Source organism: Malaclemys terrapin, chromosome 7 (assembly GCF_027887155.1).
Source record: "Malaclemys terrapin pileata isolate rMalTer1 chromosome 7, rMalTer1.hap1, whole genome shotgun sequence".
NCBI classification, from domain to species: domain Eukaryota; kingdom Metazoa; phylum Chordata; order Testudines; family Emydidae; genus Malaclemys; species Malaclemys terrapin.
In genome coordinates, this window is record NC_071511.1 from 96,171,202 (window position 1) to 96,189,832 (window position 18,631).

At 39.2% G+C, this 18,631-nt stretch overlaps 1 protein-coding gene across 1 annotated transcript in view; it reads left to right on the forward strand.

Moving 5' to 3' along the window:
- LOC128839954 (protein FRA10AC1) overlaps nt 1-18,631 on the forward strand; it is a 55,125-nt gene that overhangs the window by 34,077 nt on the left and 2,417 nt on the right. The window contains exons 9-13 of the mRNA XM_054033317.1: nt 7,704-7,817; nt 10,060-10,102; nt 14,739-14,863; nt 15,408-15,446; nt 17,423-17,507. Coding sequence (XP_053889292.1) covers nt 7,704-7,817; nt 10,060-10,102; nt 14,739-14,863; nt 15,408-15,446; nt 17,423-17,507 — 406 coding nt within the window. The remainder of the gene's footprint in view (nt 1-7,703; nt 7,818-10,059; nt 10,103-14,738; nt 14,864-15,407; nt 15,447-17,422; nt 17,508-18,631) is intronic.

The following is an 18,631-nucleotide window of genomic DNA, read 5'->3' on the forward strand; positions in this document are numbered from 1 at the left end:
CACTGTAATCAATAATAAAAAAAAAAAGTCACTTAAATGAATGGTCTTCAGAGGCCATGGATGTAAAAGGAAATCTTGGTATATAGGCAGGTTAGTTAAGCAATATATCAGAGCAGCAAAAGATGGGTATAATAAACATGGGGGAAACAAGAGTTAGATCTCTTTGCATAAGGAGAAAATCCTTATGTCTAGAGGTCTTCAAGGAATAGGAACCAAAGTTCATGGATAGTAGCTACACTGTCACATGCTTAGTAGAATAAGCACTTCCTTTGCTGACAAGAATGCTTCACAATATAAGGATTGGGAGAACATTAGTTCTCCTCACTGATCCAAACTGATATAATTCATTTTTGGAGGAAGTGGTCCTTTCAGTAAGGTTTGAGAATTACAGCATTTCAACTGCCCCAGTCCTGCTCTAGGAAGGACACAACTCCCTGTAGCTAGAATTCATAGACATGCTTTCTCTCAAAAAATGAATCCAGAAATAGGAATTTATATTTTAGGCATTTATAGGAATGCTTTTCTGCACTAGAATTTGTGCACTAAAGTGATTATTCTCAACTGCAAAGTTTAATTTGTCTATTCACTACATATAAGAAAAATCAGGAATCATATTATTTGCAAGTGACTGATATGTAATGTGTTTTTTATAATGTTTGTGTGAATGATTTTATTTTCCATCTTTATAAGTCATGCGAGCAGAAGTGGACTAAGACCGGAATAGGAACCACGAGAAAGCATATATGCTGTTCGTATCACTTCAAAAATACCAGATGTATCAAATAGCCTATAACTGGAATTATAAATATACTTCTTAATATTTTAGAACTATATCTAACATTGTCTTATGCAGAAGGTGCCGCACTTCAGTTAAAAATAAAGTAATCTTAATTGTAGATGGAGGTTTAGCTGCCTTAATTTCTGAGTAATTGAACTGACATTCTTGTTGATCAGTATGTTCAGTAAATAGATCTTTTTATTATGTAGTTGAGTTCTCTTAGGCCTGTTATTATAGTAGCCTTATTCGTTTTTTATAATCATCTCACACTCTGTGGGAGAGAGCATGAATTTTATTAGTAAATATTAAGTAATCTGTTTAATGACGTAAAGAATAGGAGTGATAAAGACAGTAGACAAGCATTATTCGTGGACAGCTAAATCATAAGTGCCTAATTTTTTGAAAATTGTATGTTGTGCATCTGATGGTCATGTATGCATTGTACTGTATCTTATAGTTTGTAGTTTTAAATCTGCAAATGTAACCTTCATACTTCTAATTTTCTGATATGTTTTCAAGTTTAAATATTAGTTTGTAACTCCCATGGTTATGTTACTGGTGGTGGAGTACAGAAAATCTTAATACAGTAAATGTGCCCTAAACATTCAATAGGATAACTGTACTTAAGAAAAAAAAAATTAAAAACCCTTTGTATAAGTGTCTGTAGATGGAGATTTTTTTCAACTGTTTCATATTTTATATTTGGCCTTGCATATTCATTAACATGTGGTAGAAAATTCAAAACTTATTTAAAACCATTCTTTCCTAAATGTTAATTAAAAGAGTAATGCTTATTCCATAGAGACAACTATAACTTAAGCAGCATTGAGCAATAATACAGTTCACCACAAAGGGGCACAAGAATTCAGTATAGCAGTGTAGCAAGGACTGTTTTTTCAGATCTAGTTCTTTGATATATTCTTTTGAAACAAGTGATTATCCCTAACTTTTTTTTTTCCTTCATGCAAGATGTTTGTTTTGGCTAGGATTCTCAAATTTCCTGCAGTGAAGCAACAAGATATATTAGTAAATGGGAGTACAACTCTGTTTTGCATCTACCTGCTTAGCTATGAATATTTGCTAAATAGTCTAAAAAAGGGGTGACTTTTGTAGCACTGTTAACATATAAGCTTGACACGTCCTTATTAAGGACATGAAAATAGTGATTGATATTCAGTTTTTCCTAAGGTTTGGATTTTTTTTTTTAAAGCAGATCCATTAGGCCTTGTACCTTTATCTATTTTCTCTTTATATTTTTCTTTAAATCCAGGATTCTTTCTTTCATTTCCCCCCCTCTTTTATTCAGTTTTTTTCCTTGGGTATTATGAAGGGAAATCATGTTTGGTAACCAAATATGTCTTAGAACTGAATCATATCTTTACCTATTGACCATTAATAATTGTAATATATATGCCCAATTTCAGTGATAGACTATACAAAACAGATTTTCACATCTTTTAACTGTGATGTCACACAAGCGCAGAGTTCATACTTTAAACTTTTACTAATCTTTTGTAATGTAAGAGAGATTTTTTTGACATATATAGTAGGAAATGTTAACACTTTTCAATGACTGTATTTGTCTTCTTGGCAACGCCCAAGTTTCAGACACAGAATGGCCTACATAGGTCAACTACAGATAGATAAACCAAGAGATGCATTAAACTATAATGGAAGTATATTTGGCTCCCAGAATAAAAGCTTACACCTTCAATGAGCATTTGTAGTTAAGAGAAATGGTTATATGTCCCAGCTGTTAACAGTGGAAGTACATGTAACTATATCATAGTTAGCTAGTTATAATAATTACATAATTATGCTGTAGAAACAAACATGTAGAGATAAAAATATGCATTGTAAGCTTGGTAAACTAAATGTACCAAAATGGCTAATGGCCCTAAATATTTTGTTTTTAAAAGTGCAAAGGTTTTGTAATATGCACTATATCTATTTCTATATATCTCTATATAGTGTTACCAGCTACACAACAACATAATCAGCATGCACAATAACCCCAAACATCATTCTGAAGCCTTGAATATCTGATGAGTCAGTGTGAAATGATGGAAACAGGTACACACATGATTACGTGTAGTTTAGAATATAACCAGGTTCAATGATCACTGGGATTCATGGTCTGTCACCTAACAACTTCCACATGTAATCTGAGGTTTCACCAGCATTTCACTAGCAAAGTAAACAGAGGTGATGTGTAACTATTGATAGAAGTGGGGGAGGGGGGGGCACAATTTTTAAAGGTTCTGGTGTGAACCCTGGCAGCAGAAGCGATGCACGGGGAGGAGCACACCATATGGCCTTGTGGGCTGCAGCACAGCCGTGTAGTCACTCACTGCACCTTCTTTAGTGCAATGCAAAGCAGCTTCCTAGCACCACCCAGCTCAGAGCCAGCTCCTGGCCAACCCCACCTTTGGCCATAGGCTCCCGGTCCTGCCTGGATTTTGGCCGCAGGATCCCAGACCCCCGGGCTCCATTCCGGGCTCCTTGATGGACTCTGTGAGCTTGGACAAGGCAGCTGGGCCCAGCTCTTAGGACTGCAGGTGCAGCCCCTGCACAGATGCATGCCCGCACCCCTCTGTATAATGGGGGAGACCTGCCTTGCTCCCAGCGTTGCACTGTGGTTTATAAAGTGATTTGAGACTCTCGGAGAGATGCTGCTGGAGCAGGGCAAGCTAATTGCTGTGCCCTGTGAGCCAGCCTCTGAGGCCATCCATGCTGCACTGAGACCTTCCAGATTTCTGCCAGCCTAGGAGTAGCCCTGGACACCCTTCATTCCTGAGGCAGTGCCCCTCCATCCATTCCCCACCTTCAGCAGATAGCTCAGGCTATCCAGTGCAGGCTGAGCTCCTGTGCCCTGTCTGTACCCGTCAGCTCTGCATTCAGGGGCACATGCAGGAGGCTGCCCTATCTGGCTGCTGTTGTCTGCGGAAGGGCAGGTGATGGCAGGAGGCACCTCAACCCCAGGATGGCATCGGTCCCACTGGCAGGGAAAGGAAGGAGCCAAGCTGCACTGGACCCTTCACCGTACTCTCCTCGGCTGGGGTTCAGTATCATCTCCTCTTCCTCCTCTCTGCCAGATCCTCTCTGAGGCTCCTGAGGGTCCCAGTGCAGCCTCCTTAACCCCTTCCTGCCTGCACTTCAGCTGGGCAACAGGAGGTGACTGGACTATGTCGGGGGCCAGCAGCAGCCTGTGTCAGTGGCCAGCAGTGCTGTCTGGGCAGGAAGGGGCGGGACTGCTTCCAGCCGCAGGGGAGGAAGTGGGAAGAGGTAAGCTCTGCAAAGACTCAGGCCAGGGGCAGCTCCTGGGCAAGGCAAAGGGAATGATGGGAGCTGCCCTCACTAAATGGTTCTGAGCAGAGGCGATCTGTAACTGTTATAATGGGGAAGGAGGGGAACAATTTAAAGATTCTGGTGTGAGCCCTGGCAGATATCGGGGGGGAGGGGGATGGGAACACATGACCCCGTGGGACGCCCCCACGCATCGCCTCTGAAAGTGAATATGGTGTTGCCTACAAAGTATTCAGTGAGAAAACAGACTATGATATTCAAACTAGATCATATTATAAATGGACATTATGTAATATAACTACTTCTTAAAAGATCTTTTTCATGAAACCTAGGCTGAATAGTGCCATATTATTGAACCATTTGAGATCTCATTCAGTTATATGCAAGATTAAAGCACTAAATCACTGGAGACATTCTACTTAAATCACAAATAAAATTTGTAAACATGAAATAGTATGATATGAAATGTCATTTTCGCTACTAAATACTAGAGGTACTGAAATCTTAATTTTGATACAAAGCTGGACAGAAAAATCAGAAATATTTAAAATCAGTTAGTGTTTTATATTTTGGGTAATAGCTTTTATACAACAAGATAATTAAATAAGAAAATTCCAAATATTTTAATTAATTTGAGCACAGCATGGTCTGATAATACACTCTGTGTTTTGTTAGACTTTACTGATGATGCATAATAGGGAAGTTATTACAGTTGCATGTGATAGAACCTAAGTTTCCTCTAAGCTGCGTGGCTGCGCAGCAGGCTATCAAGGGCTGTGCAGGTGGGGAGAGGTGCCTCTCCCCCAGCCCCAGAGCAGTCGCGGCCGGGGAAAGGCGCCTCTCCACTGGCCCCAGCCCCAGAGCTGCTGTGTCCGGGGACAGGCTCCTCTCCCCCGGCTCCGCACCGGAGCTGCCGCAGCCAGGTAGAGGTGGTGTTCCCCGGGCTGCTGTGGTGAGAGAGGGCTGGTGGGAGTCCTCTCTCCCCACCGCAGCCTCAGGGCAACCTGCACCCCAAGCCACTCATCCCCCCCAGAGCCCGCAATCCCAGCTGGAGCCTTCAGTCCTTGCACCCCAACCCTCTGCCCCAGTCCTGAGCCCCCTCCTGCATCCTGACCCCCTCATCCCTGGCCCTACCCCAGAGCCCTCAACCCCAGCATCTCATCCCTTTGCCCCAGCCCTAAACCCCCTTCTGCATTCTGACCCCCTCATCTCTGCCCCCCCCAAACTCCTCATCCTTGGCTCCACCCCAGAGCCCGCACCCCCAGCCAGAGCCCTCACCCCCTGCACCCTAGCCCTCTCCCCCAGCCCTGAGCCCCCTCCCATACTCTGAACCCCTCGGCCCCACCACGCCACACGTCACCTCCATATTGGTGTACATAGCAAAATTCATTCCGCACATAGATGTAAAAAATTAGAGGGAACATTGGATAGAACTTGTTTATAGGAAACGACAATAGATAAAAACTATGTCAAAAGAACATTGTTTAGGTTAAAAAATCATGCATCAAAAGTTAGGAAATGCCAGAATTTAGGTTGCCAGTGTCATTTTGCCGGTGTGTGTGTGTGTGTGTGTTTGCATTATGATACAATCTTTAATTACATGATCACATGCTGTTTTTTCCATGAGACCCTGACCTGATTCAGTGTACAGGATGAATAGTGCACAGAGAATAAATCAGGATTGTATGGCGCATGAAGCTGCTTTTAGGATCCCTGCTTTATTTGCTCTAGAAGTTGGAATATGTGTAGAGAACAGGGTAGGGGGATGGCAGGAAGTGACAATGCTCTTGTGGGTAAGGCAGGGGAATGCCACAGTCCTATGCGCCTCTCTCCCACCATCTTCCTATCTGGTGCAGAGCTACTCTTTTAAACTTAAATGTTGTTGGTGGCCTCTAATTGCATATTCCTTACTTTCTGGATGCCTGACTTGAAACACCTGGGGTTGGTAATGTAGCCATGTTGAGCACTGAAAAGAATAAGTGTAGTCAATGGGAGCTGTAGATGCTGAAAACTTCTGTCAATATGGCACTGTGGGGTGAAGGAATGAGCCCAGGATTAGTATTTATGAGATCCTGAGTTCTAATCCTGGCTCTGCCACTGACTTACTGTGTGTCCTCAGACAAGTCTTGGTCTCAGTTTCCTCATTGGTAAAATGGGGATAATAATGCTCTCAGCTACAGCAGGGATAAATCCATTAATGTTTGTGAAGCATTCAGATACTATGATGATAAGTGCTCTAAAAAAAGGCCAGGAAAAAATGGATAATTCTGTATTCAGTACAGGATTTGGATGGTGTGTAGTAAATAAGGCGAAGGACACTAACTGAATGATGAAGAGAGAACATTCTTTTAATGTAGTTTTTATGTATGTAACATTTGAGTTTGCTGACTGCATGAAATCTTCAGTGTTTCCAGACACTACCTTTAAAAGAGATGCTAGTTGGTAATAAAACTGATGCATATGACTATTGTCTATGCCTGTGGGGGATTGTGGTTTTTGGAGTCATGAAACATAGTTGTAGCTAACTTCCAAAAAAACTGGCTGTTTTCTATGATACACGATATAAACTGCTGCTTACTTGTTCCTTCTTTATGACCAAAAAAAAGAAGACACCTTTTTTCTAGTTTAATTAATTTTGAAGCATTATTTAAATGCAAGTTCTAGTTTCTTTGTTTCAAGCATTAGCATTACAAGTGGTTTTACACTGCAGAACTGAAGTATCTGAGGACACTGTCAATCCATTGGTTAGCAGCTTAGGCAGAACATTCTGAGGTTAATCTTTCGAAAACAGTACTGGAGGTGAGCCTATTAATACAGATCCTTGTCACCAGCTTGGCATATGGATGTATCCTCTACCAATTGGGTGTACGTTCTCTGTATTAAGTATGGTATTAGAAATGCAGTGGTGTCAACAACATTGAATACAAGTATACTGTTTACATAATTTTAACATTAGGATTTAATGTAACAAAACCAGAAAGTTCTTAAATAAGTTGTTTCATACTTTACTCATTATGTTGGGCCTTAATTCTTTTTAGAAATTGTAGAAGAAAAGGAAAACAAAATGTGTCTAGAACACCTTAGAAATCAAATTGCTTGCCAATAGAACAGGGAATGAAGCATGCAGATAAAACAATATTTAGGTTTTTTATTTTTGCACATAATTCATACTTAGTCATTTGGTGTCATTAAAAATCCATACGTGTCTGAAAGGCACCTTCTGATCCATCACACTCCACTAAGTAAATAATCATTTAGGATGTAGGTAGCCTCATGACATTCATTTGATCATTAGCTGGTAGCTTTTCCAAAATGTGGTGGTGGCATTTTTAATTTACTCCTTTCTGCCTGTCCCCAAAATACCTAAAGAGATTAGAGCTGACATGAACTGACCTAATTTGTTAAATTGTTTTTTTCTTTGCAAATATTGTGCAATATTAAACAAATAGTGTGGCTATGTCCTTAAAAGTGTTTTTTTCCTGCTAGTACATTACCTCTAGACATTACTTTCTACCTTTTTAATGCTGAGTAATGTAAAAAAGGAAGACTGGATATAACAATCTCAAGCCCAAATGACCTAATGATTTAACCATGGTTTGTTCTTTTGGTCTCTTGACAGGTCAGTTTTCCTGTGGAAATAAGCACTGTGATGAGAAAGAAGCACTGAAAAGCTGGGAGGTGAATTTTGGGTACATGGAATATGGTGAAAAGAGGAATGCGCTTGTGAAATTGAGTAAGTCAGCCCCTTCCTATGGTTGGGCTTCAAGCTTATGTAAATACAAATGAAGACTAATATCTTACTATTTAATGATATAATGAAAAACCTAGAAATGGTAGTCATGCTTAGGACAGTAGGCAAGGGGGAAAATAAGTTGTTCATGATACTTTTGGTTGGACTAGTTACAGATATTATAATAATGGCTGTGCTTTAGGGAAATCTCTCTCTTTCCATCAGTACAACCTGTGATTGCTTTATTGTCTGAACACTTCTTGCTCTCTAGTTTTTAATGCTATAGATTGTTCTAGTGGTATTGTTGTAACACAGCTTCTTCATTTGTTTTTTTTAAATAGGAAGACTGAACCGCATACATGAAGTTTCAGCACAGCTCATGCTAACCAATTCTGTGGTTAAATAGTCTTTAGGGCTGTAAAACACCTTTTTCAAGAATTAAATTCACTTAATTTTATTTTTAATACTGACATTTTTTTAATGTTAAAATTAGTATACCTAATTTCCTTCTTGGACAAGGTTACTGGGCTAGTGGAGGCAGGGGAAACAGTAGATGTTGTATATCATGATTTTAGTAAGGTTTTTGACACAGTCCCACATGACATTCTCATAAGCAAACTGGGCAAATGTGATCTTGATGTAATTACCATAAGGTGGATGCATTACTGGTTGAAAGAATATACTCAAAAAAGTAGTTATTAGTGGTTCGCTGTCAAACTGGGAGGGCCTATCTAGTGGGGTTCTGCAGGGTCAGTCCTGGAACCAGTACTATTCAATATTTTCATTAATGACTTGGATAATGGAGTGGAGAGTATGCTTATAAAATTTGCAAATAATACAAAGATGAGGCTTGTGTGCACTTTGGAGGACAAGATTAGAATTCAAAACTACCTTGACAAATTGGAGAATTGGTCTGAAATCAACCAGATGAAATTCAATAAAGACATGTGCAAAGTAAAACACTTGGCAAGAAAAAATAAAATGGGGAATAATTGGCTATGCGGTAGTACTGCTGAAAAGGATCTGGGAGTTATAGTGGACCACAAATTGAATGAGCTAAAAATGTGATGCGGTTTCAAAAAGGGGATAATATCTTTCTGAGGTCTATTAACAGGAGTGTTGTATGTAAGACATGGGAGGTAGTTTTGCTGCTCTATTCAGCACTGGTGAGGCCTCGGTTGAAGTACTGTATCCAGTTCTGGGCACCACACTTTAGGAAAGATGTGGACAAATCAGAAAGAGTCCAGAGGAGAGCAAGTTTAGAAACTGTGACCTAAGAGGAAAAGTTAAAAAGACTTGGCATGTTTAGTCTATAGAAAAGAATACTGGAGGGGGATCTTTCAAGTCTTTAGATATGTTAAGGGTTCTTATAAAGAGAACTGTGATCAATTGTTCTCCATATATGCTGAAGGTAGGACAAGAAACAGTGGGCTTAATCTGCAGCAAGGGAAATTTAGGTTAGATATTAGGAAAAACTTTGTAACTAGAAGGGTAGATAAGCTCTAGAATGGGCTTCCAAGGGAGGTTGTGGAATTCGCATCATTGGAGGTTTTAAAGAACAAGTTGGACAACTGCCTCTCAGGGTTGGTCTATGGCCTCTCAAAGTCCCTTCCAGCCCATTTCTATGATTCTGTGATTTTTCCCAGAAAATCTTTAACTGCACTAAGGATAATTCCCATGCCGCTAATTCTCATCTATTAAGTCCGATCTTACTGAATATGTGTGCATAACCGTATATGGATACATACAATAAATAATTAAGCTTTTTGTTGTAAATAGTGTGAGAGAAAGGGGTGGGTTTTTTTTAATCTTTCTTTTCTTGACTATGGGTCCATCTATACAATAATACTTGCTCTGTATTAGTACTTAGTAGTGTGTATGTTTCTCTTAATATGGTCATAATGTGGTTTGATCCTGCCCACAAAAGCACATCCAAATCATGATCCCCAGAAACAATAAATGCTACTTATTTTTTGTGAACAGTAGTCAATGCTGAGTCTCTCATCTTCCTTCAAAGTGATTTGATACTTTGGAGTCATACTGACAGTTGTATCACATACTATTTTTCCCTTTTTTGAACCCTGGTTATAGCTACATTGGAATTTTTCTGTTGTAGTAAAAATTAGTGAAATCGAAAGAAATTTATAAAGATAGGGATAACAATATTGATAATAATTATTAAATATTTTTACTGAATATGACATTTGTATGTTCAAATTGTCTTTGTCTTTCTCCCCCACCCCAGGACTGTGTCCACAATGTTCCTGCAAATTAAATTTTCATCACAGGTAATGGAGCCTTTTGAAAAATTAAATAATAAATCTATTATGATTAAATTTATAAGAAAGCTTGGAAGAATGCTTAAAAAATTACTGTAACTTTTGTTTATACTGACTTATCATTTTAATGAAATTGATACTCTAGCATTGCTAACAATATATTTTTGTGCTAATGAAATTCATAATAAAAGTTGCAACTCAAATTGTAACATTTCTTTTCATTTGCTCATACTTATCTCAAATTTGCCTTTTAGACTGAACTTTCCATGCTAGATTTTAGCCCAAAGATTAGTTTTTGGGAAGCTTATGCAAAATCTGCCTAGTGATTTTTTTGACTTAGGCAAGCAGGAAAAATGTTTATGCTTTTCCTATTTAAAAAAATTGTTATGGGGGTGAGAGTGGAGCTACAGCTGGGCCGCAGTGGGGCCCGGCAGCCGGGCCTGTAGGTGAGTGCGGCTCCACTCCCGCTCACATCCCCAGCCTCAGCCTTGGGCCGGGAATGGAGCTGCAGCCAGGAGCTGAGGCTGGGGGTGGGGGCGAGGGCGGGGCCAGGAGCATAGCTGAGGTGCAGCCGGGTTGCAGTCGGGGCTGGGGCCTGGGCCGCGGTGGGGGCTGGCAGCCGGGCCCCTGGCTGGTTGCAAGGCTGTGCTGAGGGCTGGCAGACAGGCCCCCGGCCAGGAGCCGCATTAAGGCTGGGAGCCAGGGCCATGGATGTGGGCAGGGTCGGAGCAGAGCTGGGGGTGAGGCAGGGCTGGGTGGCACTCCCTCCTCCCCCCACCCCCGCCCCAGTGGGGGCTGGCCCAGCCCCCCCCCCGAATGTTCCTCTACACCCCCCTAGGGGGTCACGCCCCACATTTGGGGGACCTCTGGTCAATGGGATTGGCGCATTCTTCATGCGGTCTATCCAGTGGCCCTTCATTTAGCAGGGGAGAGCAATGTGTTGGCAGATCATCTCAGCAGAGACCATTTTCAGATGTATGTGAAGTCTCTGAAGGACCAGGTAGTACAGAGATTTTCTCCAGATGGGGTCAGCCCAGTACAGACCTGTGTGTGATCATGTTCAACAAAAAGTGTCATCTTCTATTTTGTTCCAGAGCAGGAAAGGAGAGTCAGTCTATCTCGGATGATTTTTTTGGGGAGAGGACCTTCTGTATACTTCTATTTTCATTAATTCAGAAGGTGGTGAGGAAGATAAAACAGGTCAGGGCAAAGGTGATCTCAATTGCGCCAGTTTGACTGAGAGAGCAGTGGTACATGGACCTGCATCAGCTGTTAGAGGGAGACCGCAAACTGCTTCCCTTGTCTCCAGATCTGTTGCTGCAGCAGCATGCCAGGACTCTTTATCCTGATCCTCAGTCTGTCCATTCCTAGGCACTTGGGATTTGATGAATGTAGAACAATCTTGTTCCTTGTTGGTTCAAAATGTATTACTTAATTCTAGAAAGCAAGTAGTGAAAGCAAAGTTATTATTTGAAATGCGTTAGATTTGTTTTTTGGTTGCAAGGCAAATCTGTCTCGCCAGTTACAGCTTGTATTCTGGGTGTATTGGAGTATTTGATGTATTTAAAGTTTGAGTGATTATCTAATTCTTCTTTAAGAGTTCATTTGGTGGCTCTCTCATTTTATCATGTTTTGGTCAATGGTAGATCATCATTTGTGCATGGTATGAAGGGGTTTTCCAACTTGTATCCTCTTTGAGAGATCTGGTGTCACCATGGGATCTTAATTTGGTTTTATCTATGCTTACGAAGCTGCCTTTTGAACCCTTGGCAGAGTGTTCTTTCTTTCTTTTTTTTAATCTCTTAAACTGTGTTTATTATTGCTATAACATCATTCAGAAGAAAGAGTGAATTACATGCCTTGATAGCAGGGTTATCATAAAGAAAGGTGGTTCTTATGCCTAATCCCAGGTTTTTACTGAAAATAATATCTGAGTTTCAAATCAGTCAGATAATTAATTTACCAGTATATTTTTCAAAGCCACATGCTAATAAAGGAGAATCTGTGTAACATACTTTAGATGCTAGAAGAGTTTTAACTAGGGCTGTCAAGTGATTAAAAAATTAATCCTGATTAATTGCGTGATTAAAAAAATTAATCCTGATTAATCATGCTGTTAATAATAGAATACTATTTATTTAAATATTTTTGGATGTTTTCTACGTTTTCAAATATATTGATTTCAATAACAACACAGAATACAAAGTGTACAGTGCTCACTTTATTTTTTATTACAAATATTTGCACTATAAAAAACAAAAGAAATACTATTTTTCAATTCACCTAATACAAGTACTGTGGTGCAATCTCTTTGTCATGAAAGTTCAATTTACAAATGTAGAATTACGTACAAAATAATCCTCCATTCAAAAATTTAAAAATGTAAAACTTTAGAGCCTACAAGTCCAATCAGTCCTACTTCTTTTTCAGCCAATCACTCAGACAAACAAGTTTGTTTACATTTGCAGAAAATAATGCTGCCCGCTTCTTGTTTACAATGTCACCTGAAAGTGAGAACAGGCATTTGCACGGCACTGTTGTAGCCGGAGTTGCAAGATATTTACATGCCAGATGTGCTAAAGATTCATATGTCCCTTCATGCTTCAACCACCATTCCAGAGGACATGTGTCCATGCTGATGACAGCTTCTGCTGTGCAGAAGTGATGCAGTGTGACTGATGCAAGTTTATTTTCATCATCTGAGTCAGATGCCACCAGCAGAAGGTTGATTTTATTTTTTGGTGGTTTGGGTTCTGTAGTTTCCACATCAGAGTGTTGCTCTTTTAAGACTTCTGAAAGCATGCTCCACATCTCATCCGTCTCTTGGAAGGCACTTCAGATTCTTAAATCTTGAGTTGAGGGCTGTAGCTATCTTTAGAAATTTCACACTGGTACCTTCTTTGCGTTTTGTCAAATTTGCAGTGAAAGTGTTCTTAAAATGAACAACATGTGCTTGTCATCATCTGAGACTTTCTATAACATGAAATATATTGCAGAATCTGGGTAAAACTGAGCAGTAGACATACAATTCTCCCCCAAGGAGTTCAGTCACAAATTTAATTCACGTATTTTTTTTTAACAAGTGTCATCTCCATGGAAGCATGTCCTCTGGAATGATGGCTGAAGCATGAAGAGGCATATGAATCTTTAGTGCATCTGGCATGTAAATATTTTGCAATGCTAGCTACAACAGTGCCATGCGAACGCCTGTTCTCACTTTCAGGTGACACTGTAAACAAGAAGTGGGCAGCATTATCTTCTGCAAATGTAACCAAACTTGTTTCTCTTCCGATTGGCTGAATGAGAAGTAGGACTGAGTGGACTTGTAGGCTCTAAAGTTTTGCATTGTTTTGTTTTTGAGTGCAGTTATGTAACACAATTGTAAATTCAACTTTCATTACAGAGATTGCACTACAGTACTTGTATGAGGTGAATTGAAAAATACTACTTTTGTTTATAATTTTTAAGTGCAAATATTTGTAAGCAAAAATAACATAGTGAGAACTGTACACTTTGTATTCTGTGTTGTAATTGAAATCAATATATTTGAAAATGTAGAAAAACATCACAAATATTTAATAAATTTCAGTTGGTATTCTATTGTTTAACAGTGCAATTAATCACGATTAATTTTTTAATTGCAATTAATTTTTTTGAGTTAATCACGTGAGTTAACTGCAATTAATCAGCAGCCCTAGTTTTAACATATTATTTAAATAAACTAAAGATTTTTGAAAGTCTTTTAGGTTATTTGTTTTGTATGCTAAGAATCATATGGGTTTTAGTGTATCTGCTATTTCCAAACGGATTAAATAATGTATCTTTGAATGTGACAAATTAGCAGCAGTGGCTGTGCCTACTGTTGTGAGATTTCTTTCTGCTAGGGCAGTGGCAACATCTTTTGCTTGTCTTAAATGTTTCCCTGTTGTGGAAATCTGTAAGGCTCCTACTTGGAAGTCAGACCATATGACTAGTAAACGTTATGCTTTGTATTTGACTTCAAGAGCAGATGCTAGATTAGATGGAATAGTGCCTCAGTCATTGTTTAATTAGGACTCTGTTCCCTTCTCCTGAGTTTTCAGCACTGCTTGCCAGACTACCCTTGTAAGTGGCAATATGCAGAACCAATCAAAGAAGAAATGAAGGTTACTTGTAACTGGAATTCTTGAGATGACTCTATGTTCACTCATCCCGGCCACCTTCCCCTCTTTCTCAGAGTCCTATCTTGGTTTCTCTCAGTTGTGGTAGAAGGAACTGAGGCAGGAGAGGGCTCAACGCCCCCTTATATAGTGTTTCCCTTAATCAGTGTTTGAAGACGCTGAGGGAAGGGGTAGGAGGGGGCGCACATGGTCTCTAATGGGCACTAGAAGAAGGTTCTACCATTAGGATGCAATGGTCGGTGCATTGCCCATAAGTGTGAATATACAATCATTGCAAAGAACTCCATGTATAAGTAACCAACCTTCATTTTAGCATTTCCTGCCTTTTTGTGTTCAGATGTACAGCCTTAAGGTAACAGTAATATTTTTTGCATTAGATTTTAAATGTTTAATCTGTAATAAACAAATGTTGGAAGTAGTATATCTTTTGACTGGGCTTGAAGAGTACATTTGCAGAACTTATGCATTCATTTTTTATTATAAAGGAGGAGAGAAGTCAAACCAAACAAGAAAAGACAGAGAACAGAACGAAACTCTGAAGAACCCAAAAGTAAGAAGTCAAGATTATCTCATTCAGAAAAACACAGATCTAAGAGAAATAAACAGAAAGGTAAAATACGTTTTTAAACTGTCTCTATTTTTAAATATTAAATACATATATTGAGTGTTTAACCCTATCAAAGTGAGAGATACATTTATGTTTCTGGATTTCAATGGCTCACTAACTAGATTGTCAAGGGAAAGAGAAAGGGGATGAATTTCTAATGATTCATAGACAGGAAGAGCCTCCAGAGTAATATACTATTTGAAGAAAGAATTGTGCAAACAAAGGGAAGCAGCATTCCAAAAAGAGTGCTGAAGTGTTTGGTTCCATGTGGCTCTGGGGTTGCAAGCCTTTTGGTAACCTAAGATAACCTTTTTGACATCACAGATACGGGGATAACATATGTTACCTCAAACTGATGACCTTATATTTTGTAGAAAAATAATCCCTTTTTCTTAAATGTTTGCCTTAGAGTGTGTGTGTGTGTGTGTGTGTGTGTGTGTGTGTGTGTGTGATTTATTAGGTGGTAAGTGTACGCTTGTAAAACATGTTAAAATAGTGCATAAAACCAAAGTAAACTAAATGTTTTTAAATGGCTGTTTCTTTTCAGATCAAGTTTCCTCAGATGATTCAGATGATTTTGATAACGGTAAATTATTCAAAGGACTTCCTAAATTTTTGAACTGTATTACAAATTTTTGAATAGCTTGTATGCTATTTCCAATTGATTTATCCTTAGTTTCAGTTCTATTCATCAGCAGTTTTGGTCTTCTGATACAATGATTTGAAATATTGTTTATGAAATACTGTAGGAAGAGAAGCAAACATAGGATATATCAAACAAAAAAAAGATTGATTTAAATCAGTGATTCTCAACCAAGGGTACGTGTACCTCTGGGGGTACACAAAGGTCTTCTGGGGGGTACATCAGCGCATCTAGATATTTGTCTAGTTTTACAACAGGCTATAGAAAAAGTAGTAGCGAAGTCTGTACAAACTAAAATTTCATACAGATAATGACTTGTTTATGCTACTCTATATACTATACACTGAAATGTAAGTACAATATTTATGTTCCTATTGATTTATTTGATCATTATATGGTTAAAATAAGAAAGTAAGGAATTTTTCAGTAATAGCGTGTTGTGACACTTTTGTATTTTTGTCTGATTTTGTAAGCAAGTAGTTTTTAAGTGAGGTGAAACTTGGACGTACGCAAAACAGATCAGATTCCTGAAAGGGATACAGTAGTCTGGAAAGATTGAGAGCCACTGATTTAAATGCATAGGAAGGATAGGTGAAGGATACTTGGCAGGAATCCTTTTCAAGTTTATGGAAGGAAGAAAAATTATGGAATCTAGGAAGGAGAAGATAATAGAAGAATAGTAATACTAGGAAAAATAATTAAAGAATTGGGTCAAATTTGTGCAAAAGAAAGACTAAGGGTGAAAACAAATATTACTCTGCTAATCACTGTAGGGGCGTGAGAGGTACGTGAGGTATGTATATATATATATATATATAGATACACCATATAATAGTAAGTTATCTGTAACCTCAGAATAAATTATTAGAGAGCAGTGTGAGGGAGGTACCTTGCCCAGTATGCTCTAAACCAAAGTCCATTCCAGTTCCCACCCACAGTACTTCATAGAGCCACCTGCTACAGTAAGGAGAGATCAGTGGCTGATCCTAGCAGTCCTATTGGCTGCTTTGGCAATGGCATTCCCTGCTCCTCACTAATTCCACTCCCCAATGCCTGTTTTATTATGGGGGCTCCTGCCTCTGGGCCGCCTACTTTCTTGTTGCAGAGCGTCTGGAAGAGACTGATAGTTCTGTTATAATTCTGTTCCCCTACTCTGTGAGGATCTGTGTGCCAACATGGACCACGTGCAGCATTTCTTTGTTTAATTTTAAGAGCAAAGTGCTAACACTGCTGTTGATACAAGGATCAGTGTTCTGGAGCAGAGTCCAACAGATTAAGGCAGTAGAAGCACCATACCAAATCAATAGGGCTTTTAAAAACAAATGCTGTAATGTAACAATTTTAGTTGGCAAGCAGAAATGATTGTCAGATGCATTTGCCATAACTGTTATGTTTTGGGCAAAAGATGAGTTGATAAAGTTTCATTTCTGCGCAGTCTTGAAAGTCCTCTATATAATAACCTATTTTAATTAATTGTAGAAAAAATGTGGAGGACAACCTTAAAAATTAAAGAATATCAGCCAATAATGAAAAACGTGTGCAGTCTACCAATATGGGACAATCCATCTTGAAAACTGGACCCTGAAAGCTGGATTGAACATTATTCTCTCATGTTTTTCATGTCTCTTTTTTAGTAATAAATATTTCATTTTAAGGTAGAAAACAATACATTTCTTTTATTGATTTTCCTTTCTAAGGTTGCACGTACCATGAGATATGTATTAGGGAGACAGCTGCACATTTATATGAAAAGCAATTTGCAAAAAAAATCCTCGCCCCTCCCCCCCAATATTTTTTCCCCCTCACGTTTAAAGTTGTACTTTGACTCAGAGGCTTAGACTTGCCAATAGTGCCATGTAAAATTTGGAAAAAAAAATTGAAAATTAATTTTCTTAAGATGTTTTAATAATATTTAACAGATCCAGATGACAGTGAAGAGCAAGATGTTCCTTCAGACGCTGACTTTTGGAAGGGTCCTCTACAGGAGACAGATGAAAAATCACGGTTAGTTCTGATACCAGTAGCTTGTGTATCTTGCAATAGTTATGCCTATTCAAAAATCATGTGGCTGTATGCATCTTTTCAGGATTTATTATGATTATTCCAACACTGAAAATCAATCCCAAATCTTCTTCCCTTCACCACACCCAAGTATATATCCTTAGAAGGAGAGGAAGTGTGTGAAACTTGGAGAAATCCTCCCCTCAAGCCAGGGAGCTGCTCCAGTCCTGCTACTGCAGCCTCAGAACTACAGTAGCTTCTGTTTTGCTTGCCATCCCCTCTGCTCCTACACCTCTATGGAAAGGAAGGTGACTCCACTTAGTCATTGATTCACTGGCTCTTTCCTCTGCCCCAGCTGTTACCCTGGGCCTTTGCAGCACTGTGGAAGGACCTGCCACAGGCCTGGGCTCCATGATATAATGGACATGCACACCCCTTGGGAGGATCCTTATGGCCATAATTTGCTCCTTTGCATTTTTTTCACCAGTAAATATGTTGGAATATTTGCACAATGGGAAGTAATTTGATTTCTGTTAAGAGAATACCTCCCATTTACTTGCTTTAAAACCAGTAACAAAATAAAATTGGGGATTTTTGCTTTAGATCCTTTAAAAATAACACCTACATTGTACGCTACTTAAACAAAAAGCACCAATGACACAACTTATATTTTGAAGAGTGGGAAGAGAATTTCTTTGTAGCATAAATTTGCTGTGCGTGTATGTATCCAACCTTTTCCAAAATAGGAATTTATTTAGGATCCAGTGCTGGTCTTATTCCCCAGATGCTCTGCTACTCTTCGCTCATTCAGGAAGAACTAAGGACCTGATTTCATTTCAAACAAACGATTCAAACTGTATTTGAATTTTTCTCAAATTTTTGGCCAAACTTTACTTGAAGTCAGTCTATTCTTGAAATACATTAGAGGAAATAACTACCTCCATGCAGGTCAGCTCACAAGGGGGTCAGTCGTATCCTACCCCCACTCTGTGGGGATAAAGACACAAAAAGTAGCAGAACTGTCATAGTTCTCCTGTGTGGTGAGGCAGTCATTGAGAAGCCATGCAAGGAGACACTACACCTACTACATACCATGGAGCAGTGCTCAGCAGCACCTTTCTCCATAT